This window comes from Lepisma saccharinum, chromosome 2 (assembly GCF_977018435.1).
Source record: "Lepisma saccharinum chromosome 2, izLepSacc3.1, whole genome shotgun sequence".
Classification (NCBI taxonomy): domain Eukaryota; kingdom Metazoa; phylum Arthropoda; class Insecta; order Zygentoma; family Lepismatidae; genus Lepisma; species Lepisma saccharinum.
The window spans coordinates 129,237,123-129,263,052 of NC_139230.1; the positions used below are offsets into that span (position 1 = coordinate 129,237,123).

Below are 25,930 nucleotides of genomic sequence, written 5' to 3' on the forward strand. Positions count from 1 at the left end.
AATTATTAGCATTATTGTGTGAGAATCTCGCTTTTCAGATCTTGTGTAGTTAGATGCTATTGTTTTCTTCTTCTTGGGGAATGAACTCCTGAAAATAAACCATAAAAATATGAGCAATTTAATCAAAACTCAAACCAAAAGAGAATAAAATCAAGGCGAGAAATGAAATACACTCAAAGCAATATTAGACTTATTGTGATAATCGTACGTAGCATTAAATTTCAACGTAATATTCTAAGAGTAATCAAGATAAACTAAATCAGACTAACAAATGCGTAGGTGGAACTTTCACAACCAAGGCACTGAACGAATAATATTATTACATAATACCGAACAAGTGAACTTCTTAGATATTTCCATATTTTTGATTCTTGCAAATTAACTACAGGAATTTCAATCCTCCCTCCCTCCCTTCTTCAAAACTATTTTATACACGTGTATTTATTGCCAGCTACTAGGGGAAAATGTTTGTAAAACAACACAATAATTAATGTCTAATTAAGTCTAAACATTCATGAAATTATTAGAATTGAAAATAGAAAATAAAACAATCAGGTTTACTGTTGGTTGTAGTGTTAGGAAGGCAAATATTGAAATTTTAATAATAATAACAGGAACAATAATACAAATGTATCTCATTTCTCGCAAGACAAGTATTTACATTTAGAAAATTAATAAAATTATATAATTAACCCTTCAAGTACCAAGGTAAAATTGTTACGTAAAGTATCAAGACTGGGTCATTTTGACTCAGGCACTATATTTAATAAAAATACATTTAGTTGGATGCAGTGAGTTATAATTGGGATGTACAATAAACAGGAGAATTTGTCTGATTGTATCATGTATTACAATACATGTTATATACATATAATACATTAATATGTCTTGTCTATACGAAAGTAAATAAGCACATACACATTTAGTGTGGACACAAGAGATGCAACTTTTAATTTACTCTATTAATAGCAATTTTCTTTCAAACAATACTTGAAATATAATAATTCAAGGTTATAAATATAAACATACAAATAAGATGTATCTTTTAGAAGAAACTGATATCAGATATTTTATTCTGATTACACTTGACAGTCCTTGCAAAGCGATTCGCTGATAGAGTGTGCTTTGCATACGAACTTATTTATTTAGTGAAATGATGTGCAAAAGTAGAAACGCATGTTGAATGAGGAATGCCTATAATAATATGCCACTACGGCTCTTTAAAATAGTGAAATTCCTGAAAAAAAATGTCATCTGCGTCATATTGACCCAGTCTTGGTACTCGAAGGATTAAATAGTTTCTATTCAGAAAAATATTGGGAAAATCGCAACAAAAGGGTTGTCTTACTACTTTAGTTCAATCGTTAATATGCCAAAGTATTTACAGAAGTACAAAGTACTGTACATCTGAAAAGAAGCCGTGTCAGTTTTTTATCCTTTGCTTCATGTGTGTCTTACATATTTATAAGAAACATATTTGAATACAATGAATGCTAATATGATCAACGAATTGCTGTATTTTTGCTGCTGCCTTTGTTCATCTCAAGTTATAGAAAATGTGAAATGATTTATCAAAGTTAAGTTTACGTGTATATTAGTTCATTGTAACGATATTACACTTTTTGTTTTTACATGAGGAGAGAAACTTACCAAGACTCCACAGCCGCATTTCTGCAACAGCTTGTTGTATGCGCTAAGACATACGTCCAAGGAGAGCTTTATATTTAAAGTTATGATCCACAAGCAAAGTAAAAGAGCCCCGACCTCAAGGGGCCATCCATTCATGAACGGCATTAGTAGTTTCGTAAATTACTTCCTGTAAACAAAAAGTAAATTAAATAGTGAAATATGGCCTTTTGGAATCAAGCCATCCAAGTAATTCTTAAAACTTAAATTTTAATGCTTTAATGGTCTCTCGGTTCGGGTTAGCGTATCTTTGTCTTCCCACAGTATGGAAACAAACAAGATATTGACCGACATACAGTGAGGCTCATTTAATAAGAAGCGGATCTTACAAATTAATAATAAGCAGATACAAAAAAAGATAGACACTACTGGATAACATAATGTTGAGGGGGAGAAATAATATTTGAAATTACTATGTGCATTTTGAGTAACAAAGGCCAGGAGGAAGGAAACAAGGTGAAACTACATATCCTTGACTGACATATTCAGACTGCTAAGTCATAGTCATGGACTTTCGGGAGGGATATGGGACGTTGCTCCTCCTGAAAAAGCATGAAAACCTAAATTTACATTTTTAAACACGTATTTCCAATCTGAATTAGTGATTTGGGAAAATGCCTTATTTTCCTCCCTTACTTTGCTTGGACCCATGGAAACATTCGGACGCCCCTGGTCATATAAAGGACCATCTCTAAAGTTGTATACAAGGTGGTCCACAAGTATGGAAACACCCATTATATACATATATGGGTGGTGAAATGTGAAAAAATAGAAGCCGATACGTGATAGAGGGAAGGGAGAAAACCGAGTAGGGTACAGACGGAATCAAATGAAATGTACTTCCCTTTTCCTACCAACTCAGAAGTGAGTTGGAAACTCTTCATTGCTCCTGTATAGATAAGAAAGTGGGGGAGGGCAGTAGCAGACTAGGCCATCACGCAAACTTGTTTCCGGCAAGCTTTCTGTTGGAGTCTTGGCAGTTTGTGGAAGGATTTTGTGTTCCTACCAAACCCCCCTCCCTGCCTGTCTCTGCCACCCCCCCCTCTCTCTCTCTCTCCGTGAGGGCCAGGTCCTACCTACAGACTGCCGACCTCACATCCACCTGCCGAGGTGGGAATGTTTGTGAGTGTCCATTCATCAATTTCATCATATCATCACTCATCCCCATCTTCGCAAATAAGCCAAAAGTAGCACAAAAAGCTAAGTAAAATAAAAGCAAATTAATCAATGAAGTCTTAGGGCAGAACCATATATCACACAATACAGGTGAAAGTGTTGTTGGTTGACGTGAATTGTTAATATGCCTACACTCTTAAAATACTCTAATATCAGGTTTTCTGTTGCTATTATTATTTCAATTTTGAGGGCCTCCATGACAGAGTGCTTTTCATACTGCTCTATGAAACTGGAGACCCTATGTTCTATTGATTGATTGATTTGCTTTATTTTAATTCGCTTCTTGTGTCACTTTTGGCTAAACGCGACGATGAAGATGGTCGATGAAATGATGAAATTAATGAAGGGACATTCACAATGAACACCGAATGAACACAATGCCAAGGCCGGTGATTAAGCAAGCTGTGCTAACCACTCTACCACGGAGGCCGGAATCCTTTTAATTAGGAGAAATCGTTCTTTGACATCGAAATAAGAACAGTTAATATTCGTCACGTCGGAGTTATTATATTTTAAATTTCGAACAATCAATTGAGATTTATTCTTAACCATTCTTTTGCCTACATCAAAACTTTCACACAATAACATCAATTACACTAAGGACAACAGCGTTAGAGTCTATACTTTAAGGAATGATTAAGCACACGATGATGACGGAAAATAATTCACATGATTATAGTGATGCATTACATCAGCGAAACATTAATTTTCGGTCATGATGAAAAATTGAAAAAAATCAGGGACACAATAACCGATTTATTTATTTATTTATTTTATTTCGCTTTTCTTCCACTTTTGGATAATGAAAGGTGTATTAAGATGAAAGTTGTGAAAGGACAACTACAAACGTAGATGTATAGGGCACAGTCCAAACCCCACAGACCATTATACTGACCTTATGTCTAGACGCCAGATCCTCGTTAGTGTGCAAAATGCACTCCATGGTCACAATGACGTAAGCATTCGTAGAATTGATTTGTATATTTTGTTTTTATTATTATTATTATTATTATTTTTTCGAAAAACGCGAGCCAAACTATTGCGCATTATGTGATATGCTCATTACTTCTCAGGAACACTCGCGGCCTTCAGCCAGTTTTATCCTTAAACAAAATTGCGGGTTAGGATGTTAACAGACACTTCCAAGACAATATCCAAAGAATACTGTCACATACGCGAAATGTAAAACATTTTTATTTTCTCGTTTCAACTACATCCCTGGGGAGTAAAAACGGCTGGAGCGTGATGCTGATCATTGACCTCCAAAATGGCCGAACTCGAGAATATGCGGCGCCCTACTGCCACATCCCCTAAATGTGCCTTCATGGCACGGTTCTATACGGACGAGGAACTTTGCCTTACCTTTACTACTACTAACTACTCATGCCATGAATTTTTGTATTTTTGATCCTTCATTATGTCTCCATTGCTAACCTGGTTCATACCCAGTCACAACAGCAATTAGTCAATGCAATAAAATACGTCAAACTTAAAATGAAACAGGTGTTGGCGCGCGCACACACACACGCATACACACACAAACACACGCAGAGAGAGAGGCGGGGGGGGGGGGGGGGTTGGAACACAAAATCCTTCCATAAACTGCCAAGACTCCAACAGAAAGCTTGCTGGAAACAAGTTTGCGTGCTGGCCTTGTCTCCTATTGCCCTCCCCCACTTTCTTATCTATACAGGAGCAATGAAGAGTTTCCAACTCGCTTCTGAGTTGGTAGGAAAAGGGAAGTACATTTCATTTGATCCCGTCTGTACATGCATAACATAGCGGCCTCGTTGAACTTCAACTTCAACTTCTTAATTACAAAGGTGTGAATGTGACATATGAAAATGGGCTAGGATTTCAGGAAAACAAGGATTTTATGCTTTGTGCTTTCCATTTAGGATTATAGCAACACGAAAATTCTATACAGAATCGCGTTTAGCTTTGTTCAAATTCTTCATTATGAAGAAGACACTATTGAATTGAGAAGCAGTGCACATAAATCTTAGGAAAATTCAGCACTAAATCTAACAAAGGTGGTGGTTTATGTAGGTTATGCAAATCGAATCTCACTCAATTTACTTTCCAGTTTCTCATTCAATTTCTAGTAAGACTGGAAAATATTTTCCAATACAGAGAGGACAGACCTAATTCTTTAAAATCATTTTTTTACATCTCAGAATGATGACGACTTAGAGATGAATGATGATTAGATGAAGCGTAGTAAAAGGAACAAAGCAAAACTCTGTCCTGGCTGGGATTTTAAGTCAGAAACTTACGAGGCAAGATCCTGAGTCGAGCACTCAACTAGAATGTTCATGAAAATTTAAAAGTGTAACAACTGGCACGAAAGAATTTGTGAAATATCAAGTTCCAGGACAAATTTTATCGTATTACTCAGAGAATTATCTTGGTATCAAGCACCAAATGAAAGGTTTTGTGGTTTGGTTGAATCAGATTCAGGGCTCCACTCTAGATACCGGGAACGAATCCGTGTTCCGAACTCGGAATTCGTATTAACACGAAACTGATGTTATTCGATTTATGCTGGGAGTGTGTACATTTCAGCGGTTTGAATAAACTAAAAATTGTACCTTTAATCCTCATTACAATTGGTTCAGCTGCAGAATGACCCCCTCGGATGACATTCCATTCCCCACAAAAGATAATGTCCACACAATGAAATTAAATACATGTTTGAGGTACAGAAAAAAAACACTTACCTTGGTCAACAAATCATCAGATGTTCTCTTGGGCGCGGATAATGCAATGGCTTTCCCAAGGAGGGGGATAGGGGTTGCTTAAGATAATATTTCCGCTTTGGTACTGCATTAATAAAAATTAACTTCAAATGCTGGAAAAGTTGGAAAAATAAATATAGCCTCCTTTCGAAAATCCTGGGTCTCTAACACACGCACATATAGGGGAGAGTTGCAGAAATTGGACCGTTGCCTAAGTTGTACCACCTTTGGTTTTGCTTATAGACGAATATTTGAAAAAGTGATTTGTCACTACTGGTTGGATTCAGTGCCATGTACAAATGACTGAATGGTCAGTCAATTAGAGACGTTCGACGAAGTAGGAGTGCTGTTATTGCATTTCCATTGTTCGTGTCGCAATTATTGTGCTTCGGATCTTAACCTCTTGTGTAGACTAGGGGTAAGTAATCAAATGTCCTGTAGTATATTATAAAAGTGCCATTCATTAACCACTAACTACATGTGGTAAAACTATGGTTTAGGTGCGTATGTTCGTGTACCGTCATATTTTTATTAACGGGGTATAATTGCCTAAGTTGGACCACCACGTGTTTCCCAAATTGGACCGGGGAAAGTATGGGCTGTGGACAGAGATGGAATTGCAAATGGCTATAGCAGCATACAATTATTTGGTCTATGGTTTGAACGAGTGTAGTAGAAGGTATGGTTTGTTTGGTTTTACAGCTGACCGAATATTCAACGTGGATGATTCAGGTTTTACCACAGTCCAGAAACGTTCACAAAAGTTTGTAGCAAAGAAAGGAAAATCACAGGTAGGTGATGTACCAAGCGGCAAACGTGGAGTAAATAGCACAATAGTGTGTGCAGTGAGTGCTGCAGTTGTCTAGATACCGTAGGCATACATAAGTACATGTCTCTTGTGAGCGGTCCAACCTAAACAACCTGTGGTCCAAGTTAGGAAACCAGTTGCCTATAATGGACCGATGTCAATACTTTCGTTTATGTACCCTATTATATTGGTTCCTTCATACATATATGAAGTAAAAGCTAATAGTTTGTGCTTCTCATACCTACAATTTCGTTCTTTTTCTGTGTCTTGTTTTTCATGCAGAAGCAAAATAGTACCAACTGGTCCAATTTCGGCAACTCTCCAATACATCTACTCCCTCACACTATTATAATACAGGGTGATTTCGAACTCCCATTACAAACTTAGGGGGGTGAATCTAGAAGGAAAAACAAGCCGAAAGTGCCATGTGGCAAAATTACGAAAACGGCACCGTGGGGCTGCCAGAGCCGTGAGAAAGTCGGTTCACACCTCTTTCAAAGAGCAATAACGTCTGAACACGAAAGATACGAAGATCGACTCTGGCGGAAGTGGAGGAAGTCGTATCCAAACAATATCAGGGCGTTGAAATTGCGGCGCTTTTCGTAATGCGCAAGGAAAATCCCCAAAGGAAATGGGGAATCCCCACTGCATGTGAGCGGAAACTCGCGCAAAATGGAGAAAGACGACGAGGGAACATGCTGTCACAGGACGGTCGAAAAGTGACACATGGAGGGAGTCCCCAGAGGAGCGCATGAAGTGCGACAAATGGAACATGCTTGAACATGCTTGTTGCATCCCAGATGGTACGCAAAACGGAGTGATGGATGTACACGTGCATGCTACGTGGAACGCAACGTGCAATTACAATTGCGATATGAACCACTACGTGCCCCCTCCCACCGGGAATTCGTTGAACCCGGGACCTCGGGAGTACAAGGTCAGCCGGAAGTCGGCTCTCTGAGGAGCAGCACCAAATACGTATCCACGTGCCCCACGAATGCTTGGACACGTTCGTATTGTTCTGTACTACATTACTGCAGAGCGTGTAGAGGTATCCCATGCGAGTCCGACGTTAGTCATTAACGTTCTCACGTGAAGGACATGGAACGGGAGCGACCAACCCGTACTTACTGACGTTCCTTCCCGTTCGTAGCCTCTGTGATGCATGAAGGTGTGCGCTGACGTCATACTAGGAGTCACTCGCTATCCCTGGTCGAAGTTGACCCTTGCACCCTCTGGGTATTGCAAGACTGTATGGAGAGAGCGCTGGACGTGACACATTGGTTGAGTACGTACACACGACGTATCTTCTGGGAACATTACGATGTTGTGGGTGTGTGTGGACGTGAAAACTCCCACGATGGTGCAATACAATTTCGAGGAGTATGCAGACATGATGCTCATTTACGGGGAAGCGAGATGCAATGGAAGGACTGCCCGTGCGATGTACCAGGAACGTTTCCCAGAACGTGTGACGCCATCACACACCATATTCGAAAAACTGAACCGTCGTCTTCGTGAATCTGGAACATTTGTTGTGAGTAGAGTGGACACAGGTGCCCCAAGGACGAGGCGCACGCCTGCGGTGGAGGAGGCAATTCTTCATGCTGTGCACGAAGACCCTGGTACGAGTACCCGAATCGTAGCGCGGGATGTTGGTGTATCTCAGTCTCTAGTGTGGAATGTCCTTCATGATCAACAACTGCACCCATATCACCCCCAGAAGGTGCACGCCATGGGTCCCACAGATTTTGAACCACGTGTTCGCTTCTGCACATGGTTTGTGCGTCGTTGCGTGAATACGCCTCAGTTTCCACAGTTGGTGCTCTTCACGGATGAGGCGAAATTCACCAGAGAGGGTGTTTTTAATTCCCGCAACAGCCATGTGTGGGATGAAGAGAACCCATTCGCAACGAGAGCTCGTGGGTTACAGCAACGAATGGGCATCAACGTCTGGGCAGGAATACTGGCCGGTCGTTTAATTGGCCCATACGTACTTCCCACCAATCTCACAGGTCGTACTTATCTGATTTTTCTCCAAGAGACATTGCCCGAGATGTTAGAAAATGTGCCATTGGCCATTAGGCAAAACATGTGGTTCCAGCATGATGGGGCGCTACCCCACTTTGCACGGGACGTACGGGACCATCTGACCCACAGATATGACAGGCAATGGATAGGGCGTGCCGGGCCCGTGCCGTGGCCCCCACGATCTCCCGACTTAACGCCCCTGGACTTTTTTCTATGGGGGCGCATGAAGAGTCTCATTTATGAAACCCCCATCGAGTCTGAGCATGACCTGGTTGTTAGGATTGTGGCAGCAGCGGACTTCATTCGAGAGAATCCACTGGTCTTCAATCGTCTGTATGAGAACATTCTTCGAAAGTACAATGTGTGCATCGATGTTGGTGGTCGTCATATTGAGCCCCTGTTGTGAGTTTACGTTCTGCACACGCCAAAGGATGTTTTCATACTGTCCTTCGCAGTGCTTACGTGCTGCATTCCGAGTTCATCGTCGTTCCTTCATACCATCGGTAATGAACAGAAACATCAAGCAGCAATGATTCAAGATTTAGCACAAGTTGCCTATTTTTCAGGACAAAGGGTCAATATCTGTGTTACTGATTTTTATCTGTTTGTGCTACTCTCTGTTTTCCTTCCGCCAAAGTGATACTGTACATTCCAATGTGAAACCCTTCATACGTACGTGCCAATTTCTTTCCTTTTTTTTTTTTTTGTGGCTGTGCCTTTTAGGGAGGTGTCCCTGCATTCGTGGGGCACGTGAATATTTGGTGCTGCTCCTCAGAGAGCCGACTTCCGGCTGACCTTGTACTCCCGAGGTCCCGGGTTCAACGAATTCCCGGTGGGAGGGGGCACGTAGTGGTTCATATCGCAATTGTAATTGCACGTTGCGTTCCACGTAGCATGCACGTGTACATCCATCACTCCGTTTTGTTTGCGTACCATCTGGGATGCGCGACAGTCACTGTCCAAGCATGTTCTATTTGTCGCACTTCATGCGCTCCTCTGGGGACTCCCTCCATGTGTCACTTTTCGACCGTCCTGTGACAGGATGTTCCCTCGTCGTCTTTCTCCATTTTGCGCGAGTTTCCGCTCACATGCAGTGGGGATTCCCCATTTCCTTTGGGGATTCCCCTTGCGCATTACGAAAAGCGCCGCAATTTCAACGCCCTGATATTGTTTGGATACGACTTCCTCCACTTCCGCCAGAGTCGATCTTCGTATCTTTCGTGGTTCAGACGTTATTGCTCTTTGAAAGAGGTGTGAACCGATTTTCTCACGGCTCTGGCAGCCCCACGGTGCCGTTTTCGTAATTTTGCCACATGGAACTTTCGGCTTGTTTTTCCTTCTAGATTCACCCCCCTAAGTTTGTAATGGGAGTTCGAAATCACCCTGTATAACTAATGTAGAGGATGATAGCTACATTTGTTTGTCTTTTGCTTACCTTTGGGGCCATATTTGTTAGTTCATTTGTAAAATTATATAAAATCTGTAAATTTATTATCTATTATATAAAATCTCCCTCTCCCTCTCTCTCTCTCTCTTTCAATATATATTCCGGGTGAGTTTTTTAGCTTGACAAAAAGAAATATCTCGAAAAGGACGCATCTGATCAAAAAAAGTTCTAAATGAAATTTGTTCGTCAGGAAGGGGCACATCCAATGATGCCAAACTCCACCCCTACCCCACCTCCTGGGAGTGGGGCGAGGGGCAACTTTAAAATCTCAAATGGGAACCCCAATGTTCTATTGGAGATTCGGATTCTCCAGACAAAAATACGTAGGTTTTGTCTTAAACTTGTTTGTGGATTTGTGATAGATGGCGCTGTCATCGCAAAAATGAAATATTGCGCAAATGGTAAAAATGCACTTTGAATCGCAAAATGACGTGAGGCATGTTGAATTTTTATAAGAAACTGCATTTAGCATAGCCCAGGAACAACGACGTGGACGTAGCAGTATTTTGTTCCCATCGGGGTGTTTTTAAGGTGAGTCCCCTCGCCTCTCACCATCGTGGTGCTTGTTTTAGGTAAGTCCCATCGCCTCTAAACATCGGGGTGTTTGTTTTAGGTGAGTCCCCTCGCCTCTCACCATCTGAGTGCTTGTTTTAGGTGAGTCCCTTCGCCTCTCACCATCGGGGTGCTTGTTTTTAATAATCATTTTACAATAAGTGCTCGAAAATGTCACCACCCACTTCGATACACTGATTTATCCGCACTTGGAATGATTGGACACAACTGAGAAGCGTGCCCGGTGTAATCTTTCGACATGCATTGGCGATTTGCTAAATCATGTTCTCACGCGTTGTTGGAAGTTCATTATAAACTTCACTCTTCACGTAGCCCCACAAACAGAAGTCAGGCGAAGTAAGATCTGGCGATATTGCAGGCCAAGACACTGGACCACCTCTTCCGATCCACCGACGGTTGTACACGCGATCTAATACTTCCCGTGCTGCAACGGACTAATGTGCTGGACAAACGTCACATTGTTTGTCGCACGTCTAAGGGAAGGTCTGCAAGCAATACTGGAAGTTCGTTCTCCAAGAAGTTTCGATATATCTCACCATTTAGGTTCCCATCGATAAAATATGGACCAATAAGTTTATCGCCAATTATTCCACACCAAACATTTACATTCCAAGGGCGCTGATGTTCAACTTGGCGTAACCAATGCGGGATTTCGACACTCCAATAATGCATGTTGTGTCGATTAATCGTACCGTGGTTTCTAAAAGTCGACTCGTCAGAGAACAAAACTCGAGTAAAGAAATTGTGGTCTCCTTGTATTTGCTGAAGCGCTCATTGACAGAATGTCACTCGGTTCTGAAAATCATCGCAATGATGTTCTTGATGCAACGAAACATGAAACGGATGATATTTTCTACGCTTCAGTATTTGGCACACAATAGTCTGCGAAACTCAAGATTCACGACTTATTTGTCGAGTACTAATGTGGGGGGTATGAACCACTGCAGCTAATACCGCAATTTCATTATTTTCTCCAGCAATTGTTCTTCGGCGATTCCTTTATTTTGGTTGTACAGTTCCCTCGGTAGAGAACTGTTGAACAACTCTGCAAAACGACGCGTGCGATCGCACAAGGTCTGGAAAACGTTGAGCATAAAGAATCACAGCATCATTGATATTGCTGCCACTTTCTCCATAAATGTACACCATTTCAATTTTGTCTTGCACAGTTATAGCCTGCATTATAACCACTAATGGAGTCAAGGAAGAAGAACACTTCTTCTGTCCTTTTCTTCAGGCTTCGTGGCAGATTATGCCGTGTCTGTTTGACTAGAAAACAAGGCCAAATGGTCTTTAGGAGAAAACATGCGGGCTTGAAACATGCTCGGCAATCTGTTCAAAACTTTGTTAACAACTTATAAAACTGTAAAACGTTGAAGATCTCAAAGCTCCGTAAAAACCTTTGACCATGTGAAAATAAACAATCTCGAATGGATCGTCGAGTTAGTCGTATTCACAGCTAATGTTGTGCTGCTGATGCGCTGCTGATGTGCTGCCAATGGCTGGTACTCCCCCCACTTGCTTCCTCCCTCCCACTTCATTTCTCCGCTACTCCTGCATTATTATGTCACTAAAGGAGCGCTCCGGAGCGACTTCGAAGCGTCATTTCTACTCCGCTCCTCGCTCCGGAGCGGAGCGTGGTACGACAGCACTCCGATCCGGAGCGGAGTGGTTCAGCTTTTTGAGAGACACGCTCCGCTCCGGAGCGGAGTGGTTCGACTTTTTGAGTCGCACGCTCCGATCCGGAGCGGAGCGTGATACAACAGCACTCCGCTCCGGAGCGAAGTGGTTCAGCTTTTTGAGACGTACGCTCCGATCCGGAGCGGAGCGTGATACAGCAGTACTCCGCTCCGGAGCGGAGTGGTTCAGATTTTTTAGACGCACGCTCCGATCCGGAGCGGAGCGTGAGGCAACAGCACTCCGCTCCGGAGCGTGGTGCTTTTGACAGCACGCTCCGATCCGTTTAGGAGTTTTTTTTTACACGAATGCTGTAATGCAACTATGAATAATGGAATGGGCGCGTTAAAGCCGGCTTCCGTGACGGAGTGGTTATAGTGGGACCACATGGAAAAGAGCCTGCAGTCCTGTTTCCACGTACTCTAGTTGTTTGTCTGTATGATCGCCCCCGCTTGGAGGGGAGGGACAGAGTGAATCATGCTTCCTTATGGCCCTAGTCGAACGGGTGAAGGAGGAGGTGCGCGGGGACTTTTGACCGAAGCTTTTTTGTTTGTGGTCGCTCTACAGCACAGCACCCTATGACGTCAGGGATCCGTGGGGTACTTCAAATTTTGTATTGTGACTCTTAGATATAAGAGTTTGAATGTTATGTGTTGAATTGGTTACGAATAATTTCGAGCAATCAATTTTTTCTGCTTTACGGATTTTTCCGACCCACCTCCCCCATACAACAGACAGCTTCGTTTTGTGCCGTATTCCGTGTTCCTTGCAGGTGACTCAGTGCAATCGGCTAGCTCATTGGTCTTGTGCCCGTTTCAAGAGGGGAGGAGGGTGAAACTGGTACATAGCTTGTTTGTGTGTGCTTTCGGGGTTGAGAACTTCGTTCGCTGCGCTGTACGTTGCGTTCGACTTATCCGTACAAGGTAGAGACATCGCCTTTGCCAGACAGATCAAGTGTTGCCAGTTGTATTAGAATTATGCTACACCAATTCTGGCTAGATTGTTCTATTTTAAAAGTATTACTTGCGCGTGTTATTCTTCTCTTCACTGTCATAAAAAGAAGCCTTTAAAAGCTGTGTTCTCTTGTATCATTACATGCATATTATGTGTGCTTGTCAATGGTGATGTATGGACATTTAATGAAATTTTTAACGCCGCTGATACATGGACGTCTTCAGGATTTTTTCCAGGAAGGGACAAGCAAGATATTTGTCCAAGGGAGGGGGGCAGAATGAGGCAGAATTTCCCCAAAATAGTATTACTCCCATTAAAAATATTCTACAGTTTGAAGTTATCATGTTCCTGCAACGCCCTTGCAATAATTAACATATATTACTGTGACTGAAATGAAATTATATGCGTGAAATATGTACTTCTTGATTACCTTTAATTTCCGGGTGGCGTGGCCCCCTCCATTTCCGGACGTCCATGCGAATGGAGAAATCATTCCAACCAGTATCGTTTAATAGAATAATAAGGTGACTAGATTTGTTAAATCAATATAAAAGAACAAAAAAGAACGAAAAAAATCCGTAATTGTTAATTCTATGCATCATAAGCCAAGAGAATCATGGAAGATCTATACTGTAATAATGAATTGAAGGAAACCATGCCGAGTTTTTATTTATAGTCTACATAATCAAGTAGGAATGGAATGGTGCACAAAAGGAATTACAAATATGTATGTAAAAGAAAACCAAGTATTTCGATAAAGTTATTTCTATAATTGTAATCAACAATAACCAATTGTCCTTTCAACCAAGTATAAGTTTCAATTTGTTTTTTCCGGACTTTACCTTGCCTTTAATCGTACATTTCTCATGATCCGTAATTTTAAACAAATTCTAGATAAGTCGGTAAAAAAATAGGACCCCGAAACTATGGAAAAGAATTATACTGTGATAGAGAAACAAACACAAAGGAAACACCAATGACATTAACGCGGGTCAAACCAACACCATTTGTCGTTGAGAGCTAAACTCAAATCCACGAACTCGCTGAAATATTCCCATGGAATTCATTATTCGTCTGATATTGAATACCCAATGATGCTTTCTGTTATGTAATAGACATTTATGAAGTGAATACATTATTAGAACTTTGCCAGATTTCAGAAAAAACACACACACACACACACACATACGTAAAAGATATGCATAAGAGGTTGTTCATTTGGAAATGAATTTCCCAGTTGTATTTTTATGATTTTGTGAATAGATTTAAAGGAAAGTGACATCTCTTATTGTTAAACAGAATTACAAATGTATATTTGCTTAAGGATTAATTTATCACAATATACATTGCAATTATACATTCAACATACGTTGAAACAATGCCTTTTGTTATGACTTTTGGTGGATTTAAGACTCAACAATACGCTATCGAGAATAGACCTACAGTTTAAATCCTACCTAAAGTGGGATTCGAGCCACTATGTACCTCCACCGGGTATCGATCCCAGTGCCCCTTCATTACAAGGAGACGTTGTTATCACTATGTTATCGGGGTACAGCGCGCTACTTTTTTTTCAGTACACATTTATCAATTCTCTCATTATCATCGTCGCGATTAGCTAAAATTCAAAGGTAAGTTACAAAAATCAAATCAAATGCCATCAGTGAGGAAGGCACGTATTGCTCGCAGCACTGTTTTTCAAAATGAAACCATAAAATTCAGGACATGACCCTATCCAAGTAGATAATATTACATTTTGTGTTTATCACGGTTATTAAGGTTTATACATCTTGTTTCGACTTATCTGCTGACTACACGTTGTTCATTACTGAAAACTTGCTTTCAGTTTGCTGTCTACAACGTACTCAATACAAAAAATATTAATTTTATACGTATACGTTTTCTGGCTTTCTAGACTCAGAAAGTTAAATATAGCAACATTCCATTCGTCGTCTTTCCAAATTTTTTGCCATTTTCTTATAACCACCATGCCTATTTCCAGGTTACTGCTTACAAACTTGAAATGTTAGATATGGCAACCAGACATTTTGTAATTTTTGCAGTAGTATACGTATGTAACCATTAAATACCTATTTCAACTTCCTGCCTTTAAAATTGGGAAAAATAATCGATATGACAACCCTGTATTTCATACTATTTAAATTCCCCTGTTCGGCTGTATACAAACAGCATTCCGATTTTCGACTTTATACATTCATAAAAGTAAACCAAATGTGGCAACTTACATTTTTGGTTAAGCCGGTTTTCAACTTTCTAGTGTCAGAATTTTTAAAAATTGAGATATGAAAACTCTGTATTTCAAATTAAAACGTTTCCTTATTGGCCGACGGTAACATTAATAAGCATGATTCCGATTTTCAACTTCATACATTCAAAAATCGAAAAGTTAAAATTAGCAACCTGAATTTCCAATTACTTTATACTTTTCCCTTTCGCTACATTCAAAGTATCATACATAACCAGCGTAAAAGAAAGTTAGATATGACAATCATGCACCAGCGAGTGTTTTGCACATACACCTGTCTGCCTTTATCTTCCTCCGTACAAGTTGCTTCGCCTTTCCTCTGGCCTTTTAGAAGGTCGAATGGATTCTCTGCAGTAATTTCGCCAGTGTTACTCGAACCAATATTCCGGAATAACTCACTTCTCCCGCGGCGTGGACTGTAACGTCGGTCCGATATGCCGAAGTGCTTAGCCCGAACCAGAAGTTGAACCGAAATGAGTTTCAGTCGCGATCCCTGGTGGCAGGAAATGGGAGAGTGGTTCCATTCTCTCAACTTATAAAACCACAGGTGGCACACCTGCTATTGAAATATATTGTCCCCAGAAGTAGTAGTAGAGTAGTAAAAGTGATAATGAAAATGTAATAATAATAATAATAATATCGCTCTCTTCACGAAAACAGTCCAGTGAAGATCGAAGCTTCCCCTTGCCTCCTCCACACCCCTGGCCCTCCAGGTTTGCCACACTTCTTCTACGCTTCACAGTTGACACATTGCGCGTTGTATAGTCACGGACAGTACGTATGCAGTTGATTGTGCCTTCCCTGGTGTATTGTGTAAGGATTATTCCTTGCTTATTGGCAACACTGTAGGTGAGTGATGTAATCTTTTCTGGACTGTTTCCGTGGCGTTAGCTTTAGTAATAATCAGTTTTATAACAACAATAACGGGCGATTTTCAAATGCCGTACAAATTTCACAAACAAAATTACTAATGTACTCGGAACCTTTGATCGTTAGTTTTCTGTATACACTCGTATTATCCAACCTCGGAGCGCTCCGGAGTCGCTCCGGAGCGGAGTGGGCAAGTTCTTAGAATATCGCTCCTCGCTCCGGAGCGGAGCGTCACAAGGTAGCGCTCCGCTCCGGAGCGGAGTGAACCATTTTCTAAAATTTCGCTCCTCGCTCCGGAGCGGAGCGAGAAATTTTCCGATTCCCGCTGCTCCGCTCCGGAGCGGAGCGGGCTAAGACATCGCTCCGCTCCGGAGCGGAGTGGGCAAGTTCTTAGAATCTCGCTCCTCGCTCCGGAGCGTTGGCAACAGTCGGAGCGTTGATCCGCTCCGCTCCGAAACCCTGGTTTCAGGACCGCATGTTTTATCTTACAAACCATTACACCTTGTTTCCTGGTCAAACAGACACGGCATAATCTGCCACGAAGCCTGACGAAGAGGACTGTGTATTTCTCGAGAATTGCGCCAAATCTTACTTTTTGCGATTACAGCGCCAACTATCACACATCCCCCCCCAAAAAAAAAGCAGTTTTAGACAAAACCTACGTATTTTTTTCTGGAGAATCCAAATCTGCAATAAAAAATGGGGGTTCCCATTTGAGATTTTACAGTTGCCTCTCGCCCCACCCCTAGGAGGTTGGAGGGGGGGGGGTGGAGTTTGACATCATTGGATGAGCCCCTTCGTAACGAACAAATTTTATTCAGAACTTTTTTTTGATCAGATGCGTCCTTTTCGAGATATTTCGTTTTGTCAAGCTAAAAAACTCACCCGGTATAAAAGTTGGATGCATGTGTGTGTATATATGTATGTATGTTTGTTCTGGCATAACTCTCGAACGTCTGGAGCAATTTCAACCAAACTTGGTACACATATGACTTACAATATGGAAATAAATACTGTGTGGGGTAAGATACCCCTGGCACCATTAGGGTTGGGGGTGGGGAGGGGTGACATGTAAAAATAATCGAAATCGACCGATATTAGTGTGGAATCCATAGTTTTCGGGGTCGCTGAGATGAATAGTGACACTCCCAATGCCGTTCAACTCCAAGTTTATCACCTATCGGTATGGGGGGTGAGAGGGGGTGAAAAGTAAAAAATGACCTAACTCTCGAATGCCTGGAGCAATTTCAACCAAACCTGGTACACATATGACTTTCAGTATGGAAAGAAATACTGTGGGGGTAAGACACCACTAGCACCTCTTAGGTTGGGGGTGGGAAGGGGTGACAAGTAAATACAATCGAACACGACCGATGTTAGTGTGGAATCCATAGCTTTCTGGGTCACTAAGATGAATAGTGACACTCCCAATGCCGTTCAATTTATTTTTTCTTGCTCCTGGAGGTGAAACTAAAAATGTTGTTTATAATCAAGTTTTGAGTTAAATTAATATTATAGTGAATTTGTAAAAGATTTTACATTATAATTTGTATACTGTACTTATACTTTTAAATAAGTATAATTAAAATTAGTTACATTTTACACTATAGTTAGAAGTCTTTATTTTCCTGTCTAATAGAAGATTGGGATGAATATATACCCGGGCAACGCCGGTTAAAATTTTATTTACAGGTGTGAAAAAGAAGGCAAAATAAATAGCCTATGGAAACAGCTGGAAAAGAATGGCTATGAAAAGGAGGATAGACTGGACATAAACAGAAGAAGGAAGAAAAAGGGCAGGGGAGAATTGGAAGAGAAAGAAAAAGAGAGAAGGTTTGGAATAAGGAGTATGGGGAAGACCACAGAAAAGATATGCAAAGTGCTTAGGAAAGCGGGCATTGAAACTTACAGGAAGGGAGGGAGAAGCATCTTAGGAATAGCGAAGAATGCAAACAAGAAAAAGGAGAACAGAGATGAGGAAGAGGAAGGGATTATCTACGAAGTGAAATGTAAAGAATGTCAGAGTGTGTACATAGGAGAAACGAAAAATAGGCTGAAAGATAGGTTAAAACAACATAGGGATGATGTACGACGTAAGAGAGAGAGAGAAATGTGATATTTACCCACACGAGAGAAACAGGAGTGTGTAATGAGGCTAAGCAGATAGGAAGGGAGAAGAGAATGCTAATGAGAAAATGGAAGGAGGCCAAGGAAATAGAGAAGAAAGGTGAAGAAGACACAATGAACTGGAATGGGAGACTGAAGTTAAACAAAGAATGGGAGAAAGGTGTTAGAAAGAGTGGAAAGGACAAGAGAGAAAGAGAAGAGGAGAAGGAAGAAAAATGAAGGAAAAAGAGCGTGAGATAAAACGTCCAACCACATTCTATATGGAAGTAAATATGTTTAGCCTTTAGGTGAAAGTACATTTGACAAGAGAAAGGCACCTGCTAGAAAGTTCCAGAACAACTTTCTTCATTGTTCCCCTCGTAAGTACACATCGATTTCAATTTTATAGATTTTTAAGTGTTTTAAAATAATTGAAGCGTATTTAAAAGTAATTTCCTATTGTATAGTCAGAAACATTCACTTCTATCGTCAATGAATGATGTATATTGACTTGTTTGAAATATTTTCCCCCTTCAGTTCCTGAAATTTCCCAACAGAGGGAAAATTTCCTCGCCTCAGAATATTCAGCGAAAGGGGATACGGCAAAACGGGAATTCCCATTTCGCCGAAAATTTTCCTTAGTGTCCTTTGTGTCCTTTCCTCTAACTAACTAACTAACTTTCTAGCCTTCTTAAACCCGAAGGTTCATGGCTGCAGCAACATAGGCCTTCCGTCTGTGCCTATTTTGAGCAAGATCTACATACTCTTTTCCATTCCTACGGATTTCCTTTAGGTCCATGTCAACATTATCCCTCCATTTTCTTCTTGGTCTACCTACAGGCCTCTCACCACCAGGTTTCTCAACAAGAATCCTGTAAACTCTTCTTTCCTTGTTTGTTATCAAGTTTATTTTAGGTTTCCACACCATTCTAAATTCACTTGAACCTTTATATAAATCTCTGATATTCTTATTTTTGCTGTTTGTTTCAATTTCGTTAATTTTACTTTTCAAGTAATCTCTTTTCTTTACTTCTAAACGTGCGGTTAACTTCTCACTTTTTCTATTATAATTGCTTAGATTTGTATCATGAGAGTTACTTAACCACCTAAATCTAGCCTCATTTCTTATTTCTATTAGGTTATGACATTCATTATCAAACCATGGCTTACTCTTCCTTGGTTTATGGTATCCCATACTTTCTTTAGCTGCTGATTCTATTGCATTACATATGTGCTCCGAATTCTTATTTACGTCTGTTTCATTTATATTTTCATCATAATTTAAATCCTGCAAAATATTGAATCTATTTGACAGTTTAATTTGGTAGTCTTTCTTAATTCTATCATCAGCAAATTTTCCTGTATTAAATTTTAGAGCTTTTAGATTTTGTTGCTTATGATTTATCACCGAGTCTCTTTATCTTAATTTAGCAATTACTAAATAATGGTCACAGGCACAGTCGTTCTATGTAAACGAACGTCAATTATACTGGCATGCCTTCTTTTATCAATTAGAATATGATCTATCTGATTATGAGTTTTACCATCTGGATAAGACCAGGTATATTTATGGATATCTTTATTTTTAACAGTGAGCGTCTTTGCATTTGGTGATCTTTGTAGCCTACATATCAAAGTAATTTTTCCTACACAGATCAAGCGTTTAAAGCATATTAATAAATATATCTTTCAATGCATACATTTATGTTTTAAGTGAAAAAGTGCAAGGTGAACGGACATATAAAAAGCGGAAAGATATTTTTTTCTTTCTTCATTCAGGGCGAGTCAGGGGGATACGTTAATGCAAAATTGCTGGTTTCTTTCCCTTTTGAATGCATAAATACAAAACGCTCATTGTTCTTTTAAGTCAATTTTCTACTATTGGTGTAAATCGTGACGATGAAGATGAATAATTAAGTGGAAAAATTAATAATGGAACAAGAACAATGACACACCATTGCCTCACCAGTGTTCAAACATAGGAAACCTTCTCTATTAATGTTGCAAAGATTTCCACATGAAAAAAGACAAAAATTAATAATCATAAGTAACCCTTTTAGTTTTCTGGGTACACAAAAATTTATTTCTTCTGTTTACACAAAAATTTAATACACTTCATGTGTTCTTCAAGAACGTAACGTTTATCCTAACTGACTATGACCGAGCATATTTTGAAATGAAAAGTAACATTTTTGCTCTAATCACTAAAATAGAGATTTGAATGATATCACTTCTACCTTTAATGAAGTGGTTAATATAGGGGGTGCCGGAGCAAAAATTTGTGGTCGGGACGAAATCAGAACGGGGCATTCTTAAAATTCAAATCGGAAAAAATAATGTTATTTCCCGACTAAATTGGGAGATTATAGGGTTGGAAAATATTCAAAATTACCCGACACCGAAAAATGTTAAATATACACACAATTTCACCCTCGGGTGATGATTTATTTTTCATTTCTGAAAAAAAACCCTGCTAATTTCAATAAATTTTGGACACTTGTACAAAAAAAAAAAACTTTTTAACTTTGTTATTTAGGCTTTTCCGAAGTCTGGATCGAGACAGATTGTCTTTTAGGTCCGGTCTTTTTGGGATCCTGCTCATTCCTTTTTTATTACTGCGGAGTCTACTACTGCTAAGGGGCTTCCAATTTTCACGTCTGGTAGCTTGAATTCAATAATTTTGGTGTCCTAGATCTCGAGGAAATGGATGAAGAGAGATATGTGAAAGATTATTTAGCCCTCACCTTGTTTATATTTTTCTGCTAAAAACCCATTCGTTTCTTGCATACATGAGACAACCTCAACTCCCTTTAGTGGCATGTTATGAGCCTACGAACCGAAAATTGTTGTGCTACAACTATGGCGTCCACGCGAAGACACTTCCTTCCGGTGGAAATCCCCTATATTAACTTGAAAATAAATCTTAGAATGAAATTTGGAGCCCCAATTTCGGGAGCGTAGACACAGCGTTATATTATATAGTTACTATTATTCTTTGAGCTGTGACGTAACTATAACGTCGTTGTGTTTATTGTTCACTGAAGATTTCAAGTTAATGCTATCAATTGTACGTTAAACCGTTTACTTAGTAATTTAACTGCATTTTTTGCAATATCTTGGCGATTGTTGCCACTTTATTATTGTTCGGTAAGAATCAGGCCCAAAAATCTTAATCCTGCCCTGGGCGAAACGGGAGGTAACCAGCCATTTATCTCTACAGAAAATCAGCAACACAGAACTTACATTCTCTATTGCTATCACAGATCCAAAAGAATACTAGTTGTCTGAAGCTATCAACAGAGTGGACTTGTTTGTTACCCCCTACGCGACTTGCTGAAGTAGATTCCATTTTCAGTATGAGGGACGTTGAAATCTGGAAATGTTTGTCAAGATAATACATTTAACCCTCGGAAGGATTATATGAGCTCCACCGCTGCTCTTTGAAGAACAGGGGAACCAAGCAGATAGTTGACGTCTATGCTTTCAGTCAGTCATGAAATTTTGCCTTAGGTGATTCGACACGAATAAAACATTTAGCTCTTCTTCCACGTTAAAAATATTCAAGTTAGCAATTTATGTCGTAAAGTAACTGTAAAAGTAACTGTTGAAACGTTACTTCTTTTTAAAAAAGAACTCTGTTACAGTTACAGCTAGTTGATTTTAAAAGCAACTAGTTACAGTTACAATTCCTCAAAAAAGTAACTGTTACTTGTAACTGAGTTACTTTCAAACACTGTAGCTATATATTCTATATTAGGGTGGTCCAGTTTTCTTCGGATTTAATTTCGCATAGCTACTAATTTTGTTCCTTTCCCATGAACATATTTTGCTGCAATAAATCATCCCAATCGGATAAAATTTATAAGTTGGTCAAACGACATGAAGTTTTTCCATAAGGGTGTCTGTGTAACATATATGGCACCTTTTTAGCATTCAATAATTAATAAGGAAATTTTACTATTTGCACTATGAATTGAATTTTCATCACAAAAATACAATTATGTATGACCAAATTGCAATTTGTTACAAGAATAAATTAGATAGATTTAAATATTCAGTAGGTGGTTATTTCAAAACTTCTTTAAAATCTAAAGATAATCTTATTAAGGAAGTTGATAAGTATTTAAAATACCCTTTCAAGCGTATAAAACGTGACTTCCATGATCCCCACCGATCTGAAATAGGTTCTGCATTTTACTTTATTTCCTTGTTATTTACTCATTAAAGTTGAACATGAGAGAGACTGAACATTCAACAGTATCGTTGGCATCCTTCTGTGACTGTTCGAGTGCTTTGACGTTTTAGAATTTGTTCGGGTCACTCCAGCTTTTGGGTTTATTTTGGAACCTGAAATCAACATTACTTGGAAGCAAACCTAAGATTCATAGGGAGGCTGAATTTTTCAAATCGATGACGTTTTATATCTGCATTGGAAGATTGTCAGTTTTATGCATGTTGAACTTCAGCTTTCATCACAAGCCTTAAGACGGGTTGTCATGTCTTGCTTTTCTTTGCTTTTACATTATCTTTAACGAGCTCAGCTCCAAGATACTGCAAGTTGACCCCAAAACTTGTTCCTTGCCGATTCTGAACGACTGTAGCAACGAAATGACACACCAAAGAGAAAAATGTTACCGAGAGAAGTTGTTTGTTTTGATGTCCTCTGTAAGTTTCTGTGGTCCGTGGACGTAATTAAAATGACACCCTGTATATGTATTGATTGATTGATTTGATTTATTTTACTTTGCTTTTTGTGCCACTTTTGGCTAATTGCGAAGATGGGGATGACTGATGATGTGATGAAATTCATGGATAGAAACTCACAAACCTCCATGCGTTGGTCGGGATTCGAACCCGGGGCCCCTGGTGTCGTAGCGCGATGTGATAACAACTTTGCCACGGGGTAGGCTTATATGTGTGTATATATATATATATATATATATATATATATTATATAATATAATATGAGGAATAATAGTAATTTAATAACATAGATAATTGCAATATACGTTATAAAATGCACCAGAAATTTATTTTCTGGAACAAGTCTAAATATAGTTTTCGTAAGGGGTAAGGGATGATTCCTTTGTAATGTCTGTTATTTTCCCACGTTTTGGCTTATCAACCATTATTCCTTGAGAACCTTACTTTTGAAAGTTTTGAAAATTTTGTGCAAAGATAAGGTCATTTATGTAAAAGCACTGAAAGTAAAGTATACGAGACAATTATCAGACCCATCATACTCTATGGATGTGAATCATGGACAACGAATGAAGAAATCGAATCCACCCTGATGACTTGTGAAAGAAAGAATATGCGTTAAATATGTGGACCAAAATGTGACCATGGCATGTGGAGAATATGTAATAATTTCTTGTTGCATAATTTGTACAAGTAACCCGATATTGTAACAGAGATATAAGTTAGAGGAGGAATGGCTAGGACAGGTCATCAGAATGAAAGATCACAGGATACTTATAGGAGCAAAAACGCACTTCAAACCAAGAGGAAGTCGAGCTGTACGAAGACCACGACTAAGATGGCTGAATGAGGGTAATCTGAAGACTGTAGGCATAGAGAAAAAAAAGCACATGCCATTAAATAAATGGTCCGAGAATTGGTCCGAGTATGGTGTTATGGATAATACTACTTTATATACTTGTTTTCAGCATCTTGAGCAGCCGAAACAATCGCTGGACCATGGACTTATGAATGGAAGCTGGCATGTTGATAGAGCGAGAAGTGCAGCTCAATTTTCTGCTTGGTCCCCATCTCAAATTTCGCCACAGCTAGGCCCAGTCCATAATAAGATAGTGCCTATAGGATCATTTCGTGCATTTCGTCTATTCCCGTTATATCCACCACTTTCTTGGAGTACTGGGAAAAAATATATTTTCTTTTGTATTTTTGTCGTTGGACGTCTCACTTCCCATTTGCCTTGGTGCATCTATAATGGTGCCTTATTCCATCTTAATCTCGGCTTGTATCTTCTATTTCATTTTCTTCATCAACTGTTTATTTATCTTTAAACTCATGCTTTGCTTTGATTTCCATGCAGTTCCACGAAGTGTAACGTAACCTGTAGAGACTAATCCGGAATGTGTCCAGATTTTCGTTTCTGCTAAAGTCTATTATATATATTTTTGGGAGTCGTGCCACACACACACACACACAGATGCCACTATTGTGTAGATCTGGGCTAAGTAAGCGCATAACCCTTTTCTGCCAGAGCCGTGGTTTTCTTTTTTTAATTTAAGCCTGATCAGCCAACAAAATCTTGTCTTTTAAGGTCAAAGATTTTGTCAAATAGCAACATTTCCTAGTTTCTTGCATTTATAGTGTATCTTAAGCTGCACGAGGGATGCAAAGAGAAATGTCTGTGTCTTGAAATCCCTCTGCCTTGGCCCTCTGTATATATGGAAACTGGCCAGATGTCCATCCCAACCCAACTTAAGAAGAATTAAGATCCATTTGCATTTTACGACTTTTTATGAAAATGGGCAAGAACGGGCAAAAACTAATTTTGGATCCTGAAACAAGAAACATTATTCTAACATAAGATGGTTTAATCTTAACTTAAACTTGTTTCAGTCGTTTTGTAACTCAACGAGAAGTATCGAAAGAGAATAAATCTGTGTCTTTTAGCACTAACTTGAGTTCCGGCACATTAACAATTTAATACTTGATTAAACCAGATGACAAACCGCAATTGGCATCCAATAAATGTTTATAAAGACACATAACTAACTACGTGGAAAAGTCCTTTCTGCAACAAACTAACAAGGATCACATCATAGCCACACTTCAAGGGTTACTAGCCAACTGAGGGCGACACTTATTGTGTCACAATAAGGTTTTGCATTCACTTGGACCACTGTGGGCATGAAACATATAACATTAAAACAGTAGATAAAATAATCCCTTACCTTTCAAGTCAAGTATTCTTTCTTTGAGGAAAAGTCTGGAGGCTACTCAACTCTTCTCTTCTTGCTGCGCGGAAATTTTGCGAATAAAGGCTTGGACCGGACGAAACAAAATGTACGGGTGCCAGAGAGTGGAAGGAATCTTAGTACGCGTCATCATGTAACAGAAACACGTGCCCAACCATTACGCACAACTCTAACAATACCTAGAGCGGTCATTACGACTTCCTTCTTTCCTCAAAACACCTTCCCACAACTTTTTGAAATCGGACGGATCTGGCGGTTACACAGTTTCGCATGGTTTTGCTATTAATAGCCCAGTCATTTTAAGTAAAACCTTACTTCTAATCGTTTAGATGTAATAACCTGTAGAAATTTTCAGTTTAACCAACCTGAGCAAGATACTAAAAGAGCGTAGCGGAATTGCCATGCCTGTCACCCAATTTATGGTAATCAAATAAAAATTAAATACTATTAAACGTTATACGATGAATTTGCTTTGTTTCCATTATTCTCAGAGGAAACCCCTCTGCAGTTTATTCGAAATTGTGTTATGTGACAATTTAAGTTTCTTCCTGACAATTAGCTATAATACAAAAATTAAACTAATAAAGTCAGTTATAGTCACAGTTACTCTTTTTGAAATGAAACTCAGTTCCAGTTACCGTTACTTTG

The 25,930-nt window shown here is 39.5% G+C and overlaps 1 protein-coding gene and 1 long non-coding RNA gene across 2 annotated transcripts; one reads left to right on the forward strand and one right to left on the reverse strand.

Moving 5' to 3' along the window:
- Positions 1-20: 20 nt before the first annotated feature.
- On the reverse strand, positions 21-25,296 carry LOC145984495 (uncharacterized). The gene is made up of 3 exons (XR_014441330.1): positions 25,259-25,296; positions 1,651-1,816; positions 21-88 (listed from the first exon to the last, which is right to left on the reverse strand). It is a non-coding gene; the product is annotated as an uncharacterized LOC145984495 (long non-coding RNA).
- LOC145983639 (uncharacterized) lies at positions 7,769-8,845 on the forward strand. The gene has a single exon (XM_083116703.1). It carries the CDS (start codon positions 7,769-7,771, stop codon positions 8,843-8,845), a length of 1,077 nt encoding a protein of 358 aa, XP_082972829.1.
- Positions 25,297-25,930: the final 634 nt, after the last annotated feature.